Here is a 19,014-nt window from a genome sequence, read left to right as displayed (position 1 = left end):
GTTTGAAAACCCACAGTTCTGGTTATATTCTGTGTGAACTGTAGACACAACATTTTATCTCTTTTTGCTTTGGTTTCCAGATTTTAAAGCATTGTTGTTAAGGTTGATCTCAGAGATCGTCATTTCTGAGAGAGCATTGTACTCCTGCAGGACACTTGACTCCTTCATTTTACATTTTAAAATGTTGACTCCCAGTCTGGATATGTTGCATGTAATGTGTGCTATGGGCATGAAATATATTTTAAAAATAATGAAATGTTTCTGCAGATGATTCTGTAAACCTTCAGGGTAGAGAGCCACTGATCAACTTCATAAAGAGTGTCAGGACCAAATGAGGTGGTCTGGTTTTTGCACCTGGCAGATCGTGGCAGTAGTGAGTTGAACTGTGTACTCCAAAGAAGAGGTGCTGATGTTCTAATGTCCCAGACTTTGGAATATGACCTTATTTGGGAATGGGGTTGTTGTCAATGTCATTAGCTAGGATGAAGTCATACTGGAGCCAGGTAAGCCCTAATCTCATGACAAGTGACCTTGTAAAAAGAGGAGAGAACAGACACAGAAGCATGCAGGGAGAAAGCCCCGTGATGACGAAGGTCAAGAGTGGAGAGATGCAGCTACCAGCCAAAGAGTGGTGAGGACTGTAGGCTGCCATCAGAACCTAGGGGAGCACCCAGGAGGTGTGCAGCCATGTTGACACCCTGATGTTGGTACTTTGTCAAGGCAGCTCTACGAAACTTGGGCAGCAGCCACTCTGTGAGGTGTGGATTTTATCTAGCTGTGAAGATATCTCCAGATCCATATCAGTTTAGAGGTGCATGCACAGGGATACAGGTAAAGCAGCTGCGAGTGTTTAGGTAGAGGGACAGGTGGTTTCTGGGTAGGTGAATAGATAGGTAGGTGTCAGCAGCTGAGAGCTGCAAGAAGAGAGTAGGTAGACGGTTAGGTGAGTGAGAGCGCGTAGGTTGTGTGAGAGGAAAAGGGAACTGTCAGACTTCAAAATGCCGCTACCAGATATATCTTCTCTATTTTTAAATGTGCTTGTGTCACCTTCTTTTTGTGGGTGGGCGAACAGGCTCTGTTTTCCTTTTGCTATTGTTTCACTCACGCATTTTGCTTTAGTCTTTTCCTCGTGGGTAATGTCTGGTGAAAAAGGCTAACCCCACCTGCAATACCTGACCTTCATCCTGAAGTATCTTCCAGTGTTGCTGTCACTTGACAGATATGATTTCATTGAGATGAGAGTCAGTGAATCTCATTTGGTGGGCCATGTGGCAAGGGGGTCAGCAGAGTGGAGAGTGAGAGCCACTGCAGATCTAGAGATGAAAAGATCTGGATAAAAATCCAGGCTCTGCTCCAGTGCTCGGAGTCTCGAGTTCCTCTATAAAATAGTGATAATTAGCACTACCTACTGGTATCAGCACAAAGATGAAATTAGTTAACAAATGTTCACATTCTCCTGCCTTCTTTTTTGTTCCCACTTACAGTTCGATGTCATTAAGTTGAACAAGGTAAATAGTGGTTGGTTGGACTTTGGTTTTAATAAGACCTTACATTTGGGAAGACTCCATGTAGTCCCAACATTAAGACTCTTCTATCTCCATTTGTCATTTTGCTTCTGTGTATAACACCCATATTCTTACTAGGTCATGGGTGAGACCAGTTGGGTATGACAAATCAAAGTAACATTTTCTGGGAAACCTCTCACATCCTGTGTCCTCTTTCAGAGGATTGGAAGCCTCATCATTGCCTGTAGTGTGATATCACAGTATGCCCACAGAGATGTTCGCTATGGTCTTGGGTTTTGGGAAGACACTGGAAAGAAGTGTCTGAACTCTCTGTCCTATTTGAAGAAAACTTTCATCTTTCTGCTGTATAAAAATTAAAATGACCCCAAACTGTGTTACCCCTGGTTCATTTCATCTCAGGAAGATTGGAGCATTCAGCAGCAGAATGTACAAATGTAGATTCCCATGCATCTGCGTCTACAGGTAAAAGGATGAGAGAACCAATACCCAGCATGCATTTCTGGGGACTTTCTGCCCATCTGTGTATTTGGTCCAACAGGTTCACACCACAGTGCACCAATACTGGTCTCAGGATGTGCCACGATCTGCCTGCATATGGTTCTGTTCTGGGAGCCTCACATGCCAGTTGTCCAGTGTGGCAGATTGATGATCACACCCCAGATGGCGGCTTGGCTGAGCTGGGTATAGGCTGTCAGAGGGAACCCCATGTGTGGCAGCAAAGCCCAGGAGGCAAAGCCAACTTTCTGAGTTGTTGGGTGGCAGCCTGAAGACAACAAATCCAGGGAGCTGCCAAGGCCGCTGTCTGCTTGAGGACTCACCCACCATTAGGATATTGAGAATCTAATAAATCAAGATGACTCAGACCAAGCACAGCCATCAACATTAGTTTATGAAAATATAAAATTCATGGACAGACTCTCTGCTTCTGACTGACTTGTCAGTGTATATGAGTAGAGGAAGGGAGTGGGGGTCTCCTGTGGATGGAAGTAATGTTGCCTTCTATGGATCGGCCAGATGGTTGGACATTTCTGTGAGATAATCCCTTAATATACTGAGAATAGTGCCTGGCACGTTAGTCATTGTTACTATTACAGCTACTGTGACTGATCTTATAATCATCATTTAGAACAGAATGCTGTCTGTACAAATATGTAACTATCATACCCACCTTATTTAATAGAGAAAGAAAGAGAGATGATACTTAGGATATGAAACCCAGGGGTCTTTAGGAGTCTGTCACTTCTAGATGACCTTCACCAATGTCTATTTGCACAGTTCATTTTTCCCCCAATCATATTATGGACAATGCTGAACTCATATGGGTTGCTATTAACTAAAAAGGGCTTGTGATCATAAGTTTAGAAAACACGGAACACCTTTTATATACAAGTAAGTCTTATGAAGCTCAAAGAAGAATTTAAGTATACAGGACTTCCAATTTTTTTTTTTTCTGAGTGGTGGGAAGGATTGCAGAGCCCATTATTTCCCCCTCAGAAGAGCCCTTGACATTTCATGGGATTTCAATGTCCAGTGGAAAACTACTTGAGAAACGCTCACACATTTCTTTGCAGTTTCCCTAGGACTCATACTCATCTCGGTTCCCTAGCAACCATCCTGGGGGATAGTTAGAGCAGGCAGTTCATGTCTACCCAAAGGTAAAGGGAAGAAGAGTCACCACGGTTTAGTCACCAGCCAAAGCTTTATCGTTTCTTTTTTACATTGAGCCAAAAGTGTGTGTGTGTGTGTGTGTGTGTGTGTGTGTTTTCTTAAGAGTTTGAGCATCTGAGAATATTGAAGATGAAGAGATATCTTCTGTAATGACAATTTTAGGCTGATGCTGCATTTGTGTTCATTTGTGTTTGTAAGTGGGAGTGTGTGTTTGTGTGAAGCAGTTCTATTGTTATTTAATATTATATGGTCCTGTTACTTAATAATAAAGATAATTTGCCTCCAATTCAGCATAGAGTCTGCATGTCACCTAGGTAATGCCCAGGTGCATAGAAATGCTTTCCCTTCTGCTCATGTCTCCCAAAGCCAATAACCCACAATAATAGATTTTAAGCAGTATTCTTGTTGCTCAGGGGCATACAATCTTGTCAAACCCCATTGTTTGCATTAGCAGTTACTCAAAATTTCTATGACCTCTAAAGTTGACACTGTCTCTGTTTTCCTAGGAGCTTTTTGTTGTAGTTGCTTCCTGCCTCATAGTCCAGGCAGAAACATATTTCAGAAGAAAAGGATTTAAAAACACAAGGAAACGGAAACCTTGCCTTCATATTTTTATTGAAGGAGGGGTGGGTATTTGATGAAGTACGTGGACTTTGGAATCAAATGATCTAGCTTTGTATCCAGGGTCTCAGATGTGTGACATCAGCCATTGTTTTCACCTCTTGACCTAAATTTCCTATTGGTAAAATGTGAGTAGCAACTTGCTTCTCACGATTGACAGTTGATTGAGACAATGCATACAGAAGAGTCATTAGCTTGGCAGATCATAAGCACTCAATAAATATTAGCCACTAGAATCATTCCTCTTGGAATGAAAGTGGTTCCATGAACTAAACCCCAGAAGGAAACCCAGAATACTAGATTTGGAGTCTTAGAATCACCTACTGTGTCTCATTGAGGAAAACTTAAGACAGAGCTCATGCAGTGAAGCAACCAGCTGCCAAGGTCAGGCTGTCCCCTGACCCTGACCCTGTTCTCTCTACTCTTTATGGCACACATCACTTTCTATCATTTTTAAAATATTTTTCATAGTTGGACATAATACCTTTATTTTATGTATTTATTTTGATGTGGTGCTGAGGATCCAACCCAACAGCTTCTATCATATTATTTAAAAAAATATTTGCCCTCTTATTTACTTGTCTTTACCACTGGAACACAATCTCCACATTGGCTGGGACTTTGCCTATTTTAAACTCTTGAACCTGCAGCACTGAGAACAAATAGCTGCACTGAATAGTCGTCTTGTGACTTTTCACTGAAAGAATACATGAGTTCAATAATGTGATTGCTGAGAAAGAGACATGTACACACCGAGACATTGTCACCAGATGGACTCTGCCATTTAGATATCATTGCATTGATAGTCCAAGGACATTTGAATTCCTGCCTTATTTCTGAGGCTCTTGAGAGGGCAATTCCCTCCTCACTACTAGCGGACTGTTATGGGGGTAGAGCACTTTTGGCCAGTACTACATCTTCTGAAACCCATTTTGTTTGATCCCCGTGAAGAACAGAGACTGCTTTTTACCATCTTTTCGTGGGTGGTCACGGTATGGTTGTCATTGGTCCATTTCCGTGGGGTTCTCATGAGACCAAATAAAGCAAAGGTGTCAGATATCACGTCTTATAGGTTCTTATCAGTATTGGTCCCATAAACCAACACTGAAAATAAGACAAAGAAAGTAAGAGGGAAAGTAAGTTGTCATCAGTAGAAGACTCGGATTCCACTCTTAGCTCGTCTTCTTGAGCAAGTTGCTCAGTGTCACAGAGTCTCAGTTCCTTTAGCCCCAAGTGGTTGAATAGTACCTGGCCTGGCTAGGGACCATGGACATCATACTGCCAGCCATCTAGTGAACTATGGTGATGGTGTCCTTACTGAAAAACGATATGGGTGGCGATGTGTGTACATCAGTGAAAACAGCATTTCAACTGGAGATATAATGAAGGGTGACTGAAATGTTGATTTTTCTCAGGTGAAACTGGCTAGGGAATCCCCGTCTTAATTATGTAACCAATAGCTGGGAACATGGAAAACAGCAATGAAAGGAGAGCTAGCTTACCACTGCTGGTATGGGTTCTAAAGTAAATATAATATCTCATATAAAAACAAGTACCTCTAAAGTGTAGGTTAGAAATATTTAGTTGTTGTTTTAAAAAATTCATCTATTTCCACAAAGTAAGCTGATAATGAGAACACTTAGACTCCTTATACAAGTAAGATGGCTTAAATGGTGCTTTCATACCAGCTGGAATTAAAAGGCAAAGTTTGGCATCTTCTAGTTCCATTAAGCCTCAACTCTCTGCTGTGCCCAAGATATACTACTTCAGAACTGGAGCGAGCCATTGAGACAACCTCTGAGACCCCAGTTCCTGTTAACTTGCCTTCATTGTGGTTTCTGTAGTATATCCAGCCCATCCTCACTCCTACCTGTCTGCTTGAAATGTGTAGATGCCCATTCATTTGTATGTGTAGGTCTCTAATTGTGAATTTCTATTTATGATTGTCTGTGTACTAGTAATCATATTTATATACATTTTTGCACATATATCCACTCTTCTGCTAACCTTCTGTAATATGTATGGTAACTTTGATCTGTTAATACAAAATAAAACTTTGGAGAGAGGGTTAAAATCTAACATGCAGCAGCCACAAGATCAGTTGGAAAGAACCAGAGATGGGAAGATGGCAGCACGTGTACTAAAACTCGTGACTGGACCTGCTGGCTTCTGGGTGGAGAAGTAAAGAGAAGCAAATGTGAAAAAGGAAGGAAAGCACAAGCAGATCAGAGAGGACGGGGAGAAAGAAGAGCTGATGGCAACCGGTAGATGGTTAATACTGACATGGCAATATGAAGTGTTCTTGGGTAAAATGAGAGCCAGGAAGAAGAAATAGGATGACAGATTTTTGAAGTTTTGAGTTTGTTGACTGAGATCCCTTTCTAATACATCATGACCATTCTGGAGAAGATGAAGGAATGGGTGAGCAGAGAAGCAATCTTCCAGTGGAGAGGACACTGGACGTCATACATTTGACCATCTCAGACAATCGGAGTTTTAGGATCATTTCATTCAGCTTGTACCAACATTTAACAATTTTTCAGGCCATTCCCCATACTCCAGTATGTTCTGTGTCTAAATAACTGCACCTGAATTTTATGTAGATTTCTTAGATGTGGTAGCAGTACTTGCTCAATTAAGTTCTAATACATAGACCTCTCTTAAGATTCGTGTAGTAGCTTTCAGCTGAAAGTGAAATCTTGCACAATAATTCGCTGCTGAATTATGGGATATCTTCTAAGAAATACATCATCGTGTACTTGCACAAACCTAGACAATCTGGCCTTTTACACGCCTAGGCTGTATGGTGTGTTACATCAGATATGCATGAAGTCTGGCTTTGACCAAAATGTTGTTATGCAGTACAAAATTCTACCTATCATGTTTTCCCCTGTAAAAAAAAAAATTAAACCAAATAAAAAAATAAGCATTCAATTCTAGCTTTGAGTCAACATGATTCTAGCAGTGTGGTTTACCAAATTGCTTCTCAGGTGAGTCCCAGTGGTTGCTTCTCAGGAGGGAGAAAGGTTTCTTGTATTTTTCTGGCTCTCATATTCAGTCCACAAAGTCTTCTACTTCCCTTGGCTTTCTGCTGCAAGATTTTGGCTTCTTTTATTCCCCCTCTCTTTGAATGCAAAATATAAAATATACTGGCTGTTGGGGAATTATAACACTTTTCATTTGTGTCCAAACAATGCCAGGGAGGCACTTTTCTTCTTCTCTCCGTGTGTCTCTCAGGGACCAATGAGTTGACCTTTCTTTGTATCAGCTCCAGTGTGGCCTTGGCTTAGCTGCAAGATTTATGTGCATATCTGAGGTTACTCAAAAGTGTCTCTAGGAACACAGACACTTCACATGCAGAGTGCTTCAGAGGATGTGTTCCTTAGAAAAGAACAAAACACACTGTTGGAAGAGCATATTAAATGGCTTTTATTATAGCACTCAGAGACAATTCCAGCCATAGTCCAGTAGGAAACTGTGGTGTATGCTGTCAACAGGTCAACACCTACAGCCAGAGTGTAGGATCAAAACCAACCTTGATAGTATTAATTAATCTACTGAAAGACCCAAGACCAAAGTGTGAGACATTCATTGACCTTGGAAAACACCTGTGTGGGATTGGAAAGAGGGGTATGCACTCAGTCCCTGCTATAGTTCTGGCTTGAAATATTCCCCAAAGGCCCTTGTGCTAAAGGCTTGATCCGTAGCCTGTGGCACTATCGGAAGGCAGTGGAACCTTTAGGAATTGGGGCCTGGCGGGAGATGGTCTGGTCATTGGGAGCAGGTCCTTATAGGGAATATTGAGACCCCACCACTTCTTGTCATCACTTTTCTTCCTAGCTGAGTATACCTCTCCTCCATGTACTCCCATCATACTGTACTGTGTCATCACACCAAAGCAACAGGGCCAGATGACCGCTGGCCTTTGAGATCGTGAGCCCCATCTCATCTCCCTTTCTATCTGTAAATTTCCCTTTAACACTTATTTCCATCAACATGATATACATATATATATATATATATATATATATATATATATATATATATGTTTATATATATATAATTTTAAATATATATGTGTGTGTGTATATATATATATATATATATATATATATATATATATATATATATATAAACACTTATATTTTAGTTTTAGGTGGACACAATATCTTTATTTTATATTTATGTGGTGCTGAGAATCGAACCCAGTGCCTCATGCATGTTAGCTGAGCACTCTACCACTGAGCCACAACCCCAGCCCAACATGTTATATATTATACTTGACTATTTTGATTATTGTCTGCCACCTCTCTCAGGTAAACAATGCTCTGTGATGTGTATATATACATAAATATATATTTGCTGCTATGTCCCCAGTGCCTGGAAGTCTGCCACCTAGTAGGGACTCAATGTTCATTAGTTGACTGAATTAATAAATTACTTAGCTCACCTTCTCTCATCTCCTCCCTTGTGCTTTGAGATAGTGCTGCAAGCTCTTACAAAATTAAATGATTATCTGTGGCATTATTAGTCTCAAAACCTCTATGGGTCCCTTGTTACCCATTAAGTTAAAATTTGTAGTTTTTAAAGTCCAGATGTAGGGACTTGAGGGACCCTATCCCAGTCTACCTTACAGCCTCATCTGCATCACCCCGCCAGGGTCTTCTCCTGGGGAAGGCTGGCTGCCTTGCTGGCCCCAGTTCCAGCCCGTTTCCTCTGCCTCACAGCCCCATTGTTGCCCAAATAAGTCTTCCAGGTTTTGAGGAACTAACAGATACATGTGGACTCCTGTGAGCAGCAGTAGCACAGTCACTTCTTGCTCTACCCACCATGGAAGCCCTCAGTCCTCTGCAGCCTGGCCTCCCCATCAGGTCTTCCTGGGGATCCCCAGAGGACATGTGATTTGTCTGATGAAATAGTTGCCCCACAGCAGTGGAGCCCCTACCCTGTTTCCCCTGTGGTCTGTAGAGGTCTTGTGTTCCTCAGACAGCGTAATTATTACTTCTTGCAGGATTGTCCATTATGAGAAGCCCATGTACTAGTGGGGATTTTGTCTCCAAGACCGCCATTTTCCCTTCTCCTTTCCTTCTTCTTCCAGAATATCTGTGTCAGGCACTGAACTTGGTGTTGGATTACAGTTGTGTGGAAAAACACAGCAGAATCTCCACCATCTTGTAATGCTAAGATTTTTTTTTTAAACACCTGGGCCTCTTAGAAATAGTTCTGCTTTGCTAGTTCTATGGCAACCCCTTATGACACAGCAAACCCACTGTGCACATCTGTGGACACCCATTGTGCCTGATCCCCCAACTAAGTGCACGTGATCAAACTCAAACACGAAACCTTGTGCAACATACAACTTGTGCAAGTGGACACCCATGAGCCCAGCAGCTCTGTGCCCACCTCACTTGCTAAAGCCAGGCTCAGTTCCTTTCAGAAGGCATCAGTGCCTGTTAAATAATGATAACTTTTGATCTCTCTGCTGGAATGTCTTTGATTTTTCAAACGTATACATCTTTTAAGGCTAAATTCAAGAATTGGATTTCTCCTTGAGTCCTTTCTTACTGACTCAGCCTCTGCAATCTTACTCTCCTCTAAATTATACCTTTTATTGTCTGAGCTGTTTCTTTAACATTTCACCATGTGCAGCTCTCTCCTAACATTTTGCCAGCTTCTCCCAAGACAGAAGCGTTCTCCTCTGCCTTCTACCTGGAGTGATGTTAGAATGATCTGTTGACTGAATTTCCACAAATATATTCTGGAAAAGCTGATGGTTCACAGATTGCTCCAGCCACAGGAGAAATTCTCTCTGTGTGTGTGACTGTAGGTCAGACCATCCTGATTCAGGTAGCTGCTGCACAGATGCGTTGATACACATTGGAGCCTGGCATAAGGATTTTGGTGCACACATTCCCCCACCCATCTTCCAGAAGTCTCTGCTATTTTTTCCTTTCAGATATTCTGTGGTACTTTTGACATCATTTATAATCTAGGATGTTGATGGTGGAATACCATCTCAGAGGGATTCAGCCCTTACCAGGGCCTTGTCTGTACAGAGGTCACGTTTTTACCAACACATGGGTCTTCACAAATAAAGCCTTCCTTTCCAGGCTGAGGGATAGGACCCTCCACAAGTGCCATTCTACTGAAGTCAACCTTCTAAGGAGATTGCCGAGTTTTCCTTGGGTCACAGACTCCTCCAGATATGTGCATCTTGGTTCCTTGGTCTAAGATCATGAGATTCTGTTGCTCTGAACAGAACTGGGATGTCTAGGATGTCTAGTAGGCGTGTGCTGGGACCTCAGCTGGCCACCCTCCTGAGTTATGTGAAACTGTTATGCTCGAATTCAGGAACCCCAAAAGACCACCAGAGACCAAGATCGATGTAAGCAGCAAAGAGGTGTTCATTGCGAGCTAGCTCGGTCCTCCGCACACACAGCAAGTGGTGACACTGAGAGGCCCCGAGCCCAGGGTTTGCAGCAGTTTTATACACTCTTTGGGGAAGGCAGGGACGTCACATACTTCATAGCATCTCTTAGCAAATCATCACACACTGCGGGGAAAATCGTAAAACAACTCTAAAACATGATTAGCACATTCATTGGCGGGAACAAGTTGGGTAGGGGTGATTGGTTAGTGCAAGAGGGGGATTCATTTGAGCTGATTCATTTAATCCACGAGGGGTGTACCTGCTGAACTACATGGTTTCCCAACATGTTGTCAACCACCACAAACTACTGGGGGTCATCTGGCATCCCAGGTATTTTCCCTGTCTCATGCTGATTGGTGGTTGCTAGGGGGTTGCTATGGGCCCTCACCTAGCCTGACTGAGTCAGGGATACCTGGCTCTGCAGATCCCTCCTGTTTTTTTTTGTAGATAAACCACTCAGCAGGGTGGGTATGTGCCTAGAAGTGCTCTGTGGGTCTTTGCAAGGACAAGGGTCACGCCCCCTTCCTTGGACAGGCTTTGCTCTGAGGTAGAGGCTGGTTTCTCAAAACATTCTGTGTTCTGCTGGGAGAAGAGAGGAGCCAGATGAGGGACAGTGGTGGCTGCACTTTGGCTCTGAAGTCTTACTTATGGAACTTTCAGATAATGTCATTCTTCATTTTTCCTAATACCAATTTACAGATTGCATCCCAGGCTCCCCAGAGAAGCAGGACTTGCCAAGTATGCTTGTCATTTCTTCTAATGAGGTTTTAAATAAATCAAAGAACTCTTGTTTTCATTTACCTTGGATTATACAGCAAAAAAATGTTCTTGTTTTTGTTGCCCAGAGAGGCAGTCCTCACCTAAAGGACTCCAAATTCCTGACATTCTAAAAGCTAGGAAGTTTCCTGTCCTGCCTTTCACCAAGCATTCCCTTGGCTCCACCCTCAGAGAGAGAACCCTGAGGAGGCCAGCCTCCTGGGCTGCACTGCCCTGCTCCTGCCCTCTCACCAGAGTGCCCCTGTGGTTGAGCCTGGTGGTCTGACGGGAGAATCTTCTGACCTAGGAAGGCCAAGGGCTGAGAAATCAGTGGGGAGGGGCTCAGGGAAGCCCATCCCCCAGCCTCCCCAGAGTTCCCCTTCCCTGGGCTTTTTCAGCTTCAGCAGAAACTTCCTCTAAGAGCCCCTCTGAAGCTCCCTCCCTGCTTCTCCCCGTGTGGCCTCCTGGCTTACAGGACTCAGTAGAACCAGTAATTCCCTGCATTAGGTCTGGGGGCTTCACTCTGGTGTCTCTGTCTAAAGTGATAAGCTGTGAGTCCAAACTTAACCCTGTTATTTTGGGAGGCAGGAGCGAGTTCTGGCCTCTGCACCCTCCTGAGCCAGGGAAATCAATGGGTGGCCACATAGACTCCTGATTTCTGGTGGTTAAACCTGGTGGTTGGGTGAGGGGTGTTCTTAAGGCTACAGCAGGAGATATATGGTCAGCAGGTAAGATAATCTGCCCTCTGTTAAAGGAGAGGAAAAGTTTGGTGTGTACCTTGTTGGGAAGGGAATAGCTAACCTTATCTTACCTGCTTCTTGGGGTCAAACAGCAGACTGTTGGGGCCAATAAACATTGAATTCCAGTTACCCTTGGATGCAAGAAGGCAGGATCCTTTCATAACCACAGACCTATGAAAGCAACTTACCACAGTCCCTGAAGTCCTCATGTCCTTCCCGTCCCTCTCAACCCATCCTGCCATTCCCCCCTCCTCCCATTTCTCTTCTTTCCTCTCCTTTCTTTCCATTTTTATTTCCCCCTCCTTCTTTTTCTCCTCCTTCCCTTTCTCCTTTCCTCACCTTCCTTTATCAGATTCTATCAGATTCTACTTCCACCAGAAATTCATTATAACTTAGCAGAAATCATCTCTCTTGCTCAAGGGAATTAAAGATTGCTGTCTTATAGCCAGAGTTTATGGTTGGGAGAGATATGAAACCCTGTCCTGTGACCACTGATTGCCTCTCATCTTTCTGTCCTTGGAACTGATATCCCCAGCTCCAGGGCTCTAAAGCGATGGCAATTTTGCTTCCTTGCTTGATAGGAGCAGCAGTTTGGTGAGGAGCTGCCCCTGCTTGGAAGGCCAGCCATTCCTGTAGTTTGGAAAATGATAAAGGGCCAAGCCAGAACTTTAAGTGTGTTTCCTCTTCTAGCCGTGGTATGGCCGCGAGACCAGGCCTGCCATGCTCAAACATAGCATACCATCTTGTTATTATGGTTATTTCGGGGATTGCTGGGGGGCTAGGCACCACTAGGCAAGGGCTCTGTCACTGAGCTATCTCCCAGCCCCTTTCATGTAATTATTTAAGTAAAGGCCCATCATGATTTTAGTAGATAAAAGTGAGATGTGATGGTTTTCATCGCTGTGACCAAAATAGCCTACAAGAACAACTTAGAGGAGGAGAAGTTTATTTTGGCTTTTGTTTCCAGAGGTTTAATCCATGGCTGGCCAAGTATGTGGCTCTAAGCCCAAGATGAGGCAGAACATCATGGCAGAAGGGCATGTTGGAGGAAAATGACTCACTTCATGACAGCCAGAAAGCAGAGACAGAGAGGAAAGGAAAGGGCACCAGGAAGAACAAGCTTTTCAGGGCATACTCCCCCTGACCCACCCCCTCCAGCCACACCCTACCAACCCACAGTTAACACCTAGTCAAGGGTCCATTCAAACTAGGATGGGCAGATTAGGTTACAGCTTTCACAATCCAATCACTTTACTTCTTAACATTTCTGTATTAACACAGAGGCTTTTGAGAGACACCTTATATCCAAACCATAACAGATGGGATGTGATCTATTCTTAGTTTCTACAAATATGCTATAAAAGCATACACACATGCGCACACACACACAGAGTGATTAATGGGTTTATTTTGAATACCAACACTGATCAAATCAGGAAACCCTTATTAAGGGCACTGAGGTTACTCTATTTGAAATTTAAAGTAGAAAGCCCAAATGACCTTTAAATTCACTGATGAGAACAAATTAATACATTTTTACAATTTTAATTTTTGAACATGGACTCAGTGTCCCAGATAATGTTTCTGTTTTCAGTTATGTTTTTGTGCTAGGTTCTGTAACAACTGTGTCCCAATATGAAGACTAACCTATTGGATGATTTGTTAATGACTTGATTTAATTCATCACCTTTCATAGTGAAGGACGAGCTGGCTTAAGTAAGAGTTATTTAGGAAAAAAGTGAATTAGTGAAAGTATTTAGAATAGAGTATGCTTCATGTTGTATTTCCTGTATTTAGATAAAATTTTCAAAACAAAAATTGTAACATAACCAAGCACAAAATTCTACATGTTTGGAGCAAGTTCTGCTCAAAAGCTTATTATCTAGCCACTTCAGATAGCCTTAGCCAATTGAAACAATCAAAAAAAAATGTCAGCAGTTGCCTTTGGATCCATTGAAGTAATTGTCGTCAGTTGAGGAACTATAATCCTCGTTCTTTACTAGTGTGGGAAAAAAACTTGGGCCTTCACTCAGAATTTATTCACTTAATTTTGTATGTGTTTATAAACTTTAATTATCTGATTTTCAGATCACAAGCTGCTTAGTAGCTGTCATTTAGGAAATCCTGGGCAACAAAGACAGGAACAATGATTTGAAAGGGTCTTTTGTCAGATCGTAGGAGAGGAAAGAAAAATGACTGGACTTTGAAGAAGAATTCAGATTATGGTCAATATTTGCTGTCTCAGGAGGCACAGAAGCGTGTGATATATTTTAAGATGGTCTTTCAGAATTCAATATTATTTAATTAAAATTAGTTTTATCACAGACAGCACTTTATTTCCTATGTTGTCAGCCATAGATAGTTGCTCTTGAATTGTTCACGATGAATGACGTTATTTACATGTCATCCCAGAAAGCTGAGTGATGACATATCTTGAGGCAGTGGCTCTTAAACTCCAGTATCCCAGATCCCTTATCTAATAGGGATTTTGACCCCCGAATCCTGATGTGGAAAACAAAGAAAGGAAGAGGTGTTCTGGGTTTATTGAGTTCACAGGCTTCCTGAGCCCACTGTATTTCTTTTCCCATCCTCCTCAATGACTCCTAAGACGCCTCCAGAAGCCCTGGAGCTCCAAAGAGCTTAATGCAGAGCTTGATATCAGGCACAAAGCTAGACCCAGGTTTGGGGTATGGACAAGAAAGGAGGCTTTTCAGACACCTTAAATCATCTCCCCTAAGGGGTAGCCCACCTGCAGTGGCCTGCTTTGCTTGTGTGCAGTGTTATCTAGAGGTCTTGTGGATGACAAGAAGCTGCCTAGAACCAACTCCAGTTTCCCTGGCATCTCTGTAACTCTGTTTGCAGGACTCAAATGCCCCAAGGGTTTTCTGCAGGTGGCGCTAAAGCAAATCCCACAGGTGGCGCTAAAGCAAATCCCACCAGGATATGTGCAGGAAACAGGAGAGCCCAGGCACTTGTCTGCGGCCATTCCTCTCATGAAAATTTACAAGGTCAAATTTTATTACTGTTGTTGCTGCTGCTTCTGTTACTGCTGTGACTGGTGCTTCGCATTCTCTTGTAGTGTGGGTCCTCCTCTTCCTCCTCCTCTCCCACTTTCCCCCCACCTTCTCCTCCTGCTTCTCTTCTGCTGTGTTTAGGAGTAGAGCAAGACAGTTTTCAGTAGTGTTTCTAGTTGTTTTAGTTTCCCTTTTCCTTTGTTACTTGTAGAATCAATTGATTGTCAAATTCATTCAACAATGAAGACAATGTTCTCTCTTTAGGAACAGGAAAGAGTGATCAAAGCATCCACCAACAGGGTCAATTAACTTCAGTCAGTGAATACATTCCAGAGTTTTTGTTGTGGTGGTAAAACAGTGTTTTAGTTGTTTCTTTGATAGCTGAGCTGATAACACTGTCATCACTGGTACCAACAGGAGCCCACCCCCACACCCCCATGTTGAATAATTGGAACCATCAAGGAACCAGGAGGGGGCAGTTTCTTTCCTTTTGCTGCCCCTTCCAAGGTGGCTATCTGCAGTCCCTCCAGTCTCCTTGGGCAGTACCAGTATTGGGCTCCTTCCTACCCCACTGCCAAAGTCGCCTCCAGTATGACACCCCAGCAGAGGCAGCCACTCATCAGACGGGGTGTTGGGGGAGTTGCTCATAGTCTATACTGGTGCCTTCTGAAAGGAAAGGGACCGCCTTTCACACTTGGTGGCTTTGATGGACTGTTGGCAGACAGGTTATTTCTAAGAAGTTTCTTCTAGTGCACAAACTCAAAAGTATGGACTCAGATGTCCTTGCAGAGATCTCAGCATTCTCAGCTTAAATGCTACAGGACCCTGGTAGTGATGAAATGTAGAGCCCCTGTTCATCTCTCCCCACAGCTCTTTATTATTAAAGAAAAGATAAACCTTAAAAAGCTTTTTATTGTGAATTTAAACACTACCAATTGTCACAGAGGCCAAATTGAGTAATGCTTAGGAGTCAGACAGTCTGACTCTGCTATCCCCTAATTAGATGACCTTGGGCAGGTCCCTTCCCAGGCCTCACTCTTCTCATCTGTAACCTGGGAAGAATAGTATCTATTTCATAGAGCTGTGGGGGTTAAGGGAGTTGCTGTTTGTGAAGTACTGATAAGGGCATGCGGCAAGCCCTGTGTTGTATTAACTGCCCTTGCTGAGTTTGCTGTTGTGGTTGTTATCATTATTATTATTTCTTGGGTTTAAAAACTAGAGCTGTGTTCTCTCTCCTGAAGTTAAGAGCAGAAATCCAAGTAGCTTAGTATAGATTTATACCTGGAACTGAAGCCTAAGGTGATTGTCCCCTAGAAATATAGACTTTCTGGCAGTAGGAAACGAATGCTTGATTTGAATGCAGAACTAAGTAAGGCTCTCAAACAGAAAATCAGAAATAGATGAGAAAGATTAATTGCTCAAATGAAAATGTGACAATTTTTTTTAAAGGGATAAAATAATGCCTATATTGCTAGGTCTCAAACTTAGAAGTAGTGTAATGGAATAAAGTGCCCAATTCATATCATATGCTCCATATGATATATTATTATTATACTTGGGAGAGACCGGCCAGGCCACTGTCATCACGCAGACGTGGAACTACTTGGTGAGACAAGACCGTTAAGTTTGTCATGTTGTTTAATATTTTGATGAAGTTTCAAATTCACTTGGTATGAAAGAATGGCAGTGTTTCATTTGTGTACATATACAGTCCTTATACCAGGGAAGTCTTCACACAGACTGTTAACATTTCTTTCCTGTATTTTGAATTGAATGTTGTAGAAATCGGCTCTCAGGAGGAAGTGTGCAGTCTGTAAAATCGTGGTCCACACCGCCTGCATCGAACAGCTAGAAAAGGTAAGAGAGCGCCACCTGCTGCCGCCCTCCTTTATTGTAGGTGTTTGGTCTTCAAAGACCGGGTGTCAGTTTCCATTTCCAACTTTTTGGAAAAAATGCCCTTTAAAAAACAGGAATTCCAACATAATTAACATATTAGTAGTAAAAAGAATTTTAAGCGTAATTCACTCTGTTGTTTGCTAAGTGTCAATTCAATAATTTTATGTTACCTCTTAGGATGAATAATGGTCTCTGGAGCCAGTGCTCAGTCTTTTCTCTGGGCTTCTTGGTCAGTGCTTTTGCTCGTGCAGGGTAAATGAGTGGCTGGGGCTGGAAGTGGCAGCCCGAGGGTGTGTTATCTCCAAAGAAGAAAATTCTGCATAGTGCATTTATTTGACATTTGGGAGAAAGGGAAGGACCCAATAGTGATTTTCTGCTGTTCACTTTCAAGCATCCCTCTCCATTTCCAAGTGCATTATCTATGTTTTCAAGCTGACATGTGAAAATGCATTGAGATATTTTAGTTCTATGCAGCATTCACTTAATTTCACTGACATATTACAATTACTGGTGAACAAGATGGTGTGGCAATGACCACTGACGTTTGATCTTAATATGTTCTTTCCCATCCCAACTCCATTTATTCATCTCCTTCATTCTTACACTTTCATGTCCTACTGTAGTTGAAGATGATACAAGTGTACCAAGTGGGAGACCTTCCCACTTAAAGGAAGGGGCTGCTGAATCCTTCTATAAAGAATATTCATTTCTATTGTTGGAATAATCCTTACAGAACATTTTCAATTCCTCAAGTTTATATTTTCTACTTTTAAATTTTAAAACCCAGCTGGGTGGTTTAACTTCTCTGTAGTTTTCCTCTGACTCTTTCTTATCTATTTCTGATTTTCTGTTTGAGAGCCTTATTGTTGAAAGATGCTGTGATTTCATTAGTGAGAAGGAGGGGATGGAAAGTGGAGATAGAGAATCAGTTGATGTGTCTGTAGATTATCTAATGTGATGATTTCAAAGCACTGAGAATAGCAGTAAACTTTCTTCCTTATTCTTTAGTTTTTTTTTCCCTGTAGCCTCAGTATCTGTCATTGTTGGATGTTTTTAGGTAATTCAATTTAGTCTGATACTATTCCTAATGTAAATGCTTTTCTTTTTAAATGGCAGATTAATTTCAGATGTAAGCCAACGTTTCGAGAGGGAGGCTCAAGATCACCAAGAGAAGTGAGTAATTTTTTTTTTGTACCAGGGATTGAACTCAGGGGTGCTTAAATACTGAGCCACATTTCCAGCCCCTTTTATGTTTTATTTAGAGACTGGGTCTTGCTAAGTTGCTTAGGGCCTTGCTAAATTGCTAAGGCTGGCTTTGAACTCTGGATCCTCCTGCCTTAGCTTCCTGAGTCTAAGGAGGCACCACCATGACTGGCAAGAAGTGAGTAATTTGAGGCTCCATTTCAGATCCCACCTTGGAATCACTGGACTCCTAGATATTCACCTGGGATTGAAAAATAATTTCCCTAAGTATTCTAAATCAGTTATTTATTAATCCACTAATATATGCAATCAATAAAATCTTATAAGACTCTTCAACATTTGGACACTGCACTTTAGATATGTTGGGAAACCACAGTCATACTGATTTGAGCCAGAGAGTGGGGGCCATCACAGTTGAAGAGGCAAGAAAGAAATAGATGCTATTGTCTGTTGATTGATTTTAATTCTATTTTGTTAATTTTGAGTGGGGGGGCATTAAGCTATTCAGGGGGCAGCATAGTTACTGATTATTCTTGTGTTTTAGCCAGCTTTTTTTTTTTGCTACTGTAACTAAAAGACCTGACGAGAACAATAGCAAGGAGGAAAAGTTTATTTCAAAGGTCTCAGTCCACATAGCTGGCTCTATTCATTCCTCAGGGCTTGAGGTGAGGCAGAATATCATGGTAGAAGAGAAAGAGAGAGAGAGAGAGAGAGAGAGAGAGAGAGAGAGAGAGAGAGAGAGAGAGAGAGAGAATGAATGTGTTTGTGTGTGTGTGTGAGAGAGAGAGAGAAACTCACATGATGATCAGGAAGGAGAGAGAGAGAGAGAGAGAGAGAGAGAGAGAGAGAGAGAGAGAGAATGTGTGTGTATGTGTGAGAATGTGTGTGTATGTGTGTGTGTGTGAGAGAGAGAGAGAGAGAGAGAGAGAGAGAGAGAGAGAGAGAGAGAGACTCTAAGATCAGGTCACTAAATATATACCCCAAAGGCATGCCCCCAGAAACCCCCCTCCTCCAGCCACATTCTACCTGCCTGCAATTACCACTGAATTATTCCGTCAGGGGATTAATTCATTGACTGGGTTAAGGCTTTCAGAATCCAGTCATTTCACTTTCGAATGTTCTTGCATCGTCTCATACGTTAGTTTTGGGAGGACACCTCA

At 42.3% G+C, this 19,014-nt stretch overlaps 1 protein-coding gene across 13 annotated transcripts in view; it reads left to right on the top strand.

Moving 5' to 3' along the window:
• Dgki (diacylglycerol kinase iota) overlaps positions 1 to 19,014 on the top strand; it is a 428,822-nt gene that overhangs the window by 168,099 nt on the left and 241,709 nt on the right. For all 13 annotated transcript variants that reach the window (XM_058575765.1, XM_058575763.1, XM_058575762.1 and 10 more), the window contains exons 4-5: positions 16,538 to 16,612; positions 17,768 to 17,824. In XM_058575765.1, the coding sequence (XP_058431748.1) occupies positions 16,538 to 16,612; positions 17,768 to 17,824 (132 nt within the window). The remainder of the gene's footprint in view (positions 1 to 16,537; positions 16,613 to 17,767; positions 17,825 to 19,014) is intronic.

Source organism: Marmota monax, unplaced genomic scaffold (assembly GCF_021218885.2).
Source record: "Marmota monax isolate L192 unplaced genomic scaffold, Marmota_monax_Labrador192_F-V1.1 WCK01_AAM20220418_F8-fsc00122, whole genome shotgun sequence".
Lineage (NCBI taxonomy): Eukaryota > Metazoa > Chordata > Mammalia > Rodentia > Sciuridae > Marmota > Marmota monax.
The sequence above is the reverse complement of the archived record's forward strand: the minus strand, read 5'-3'. Positions and strand labels throughout refer to the sequence as shown.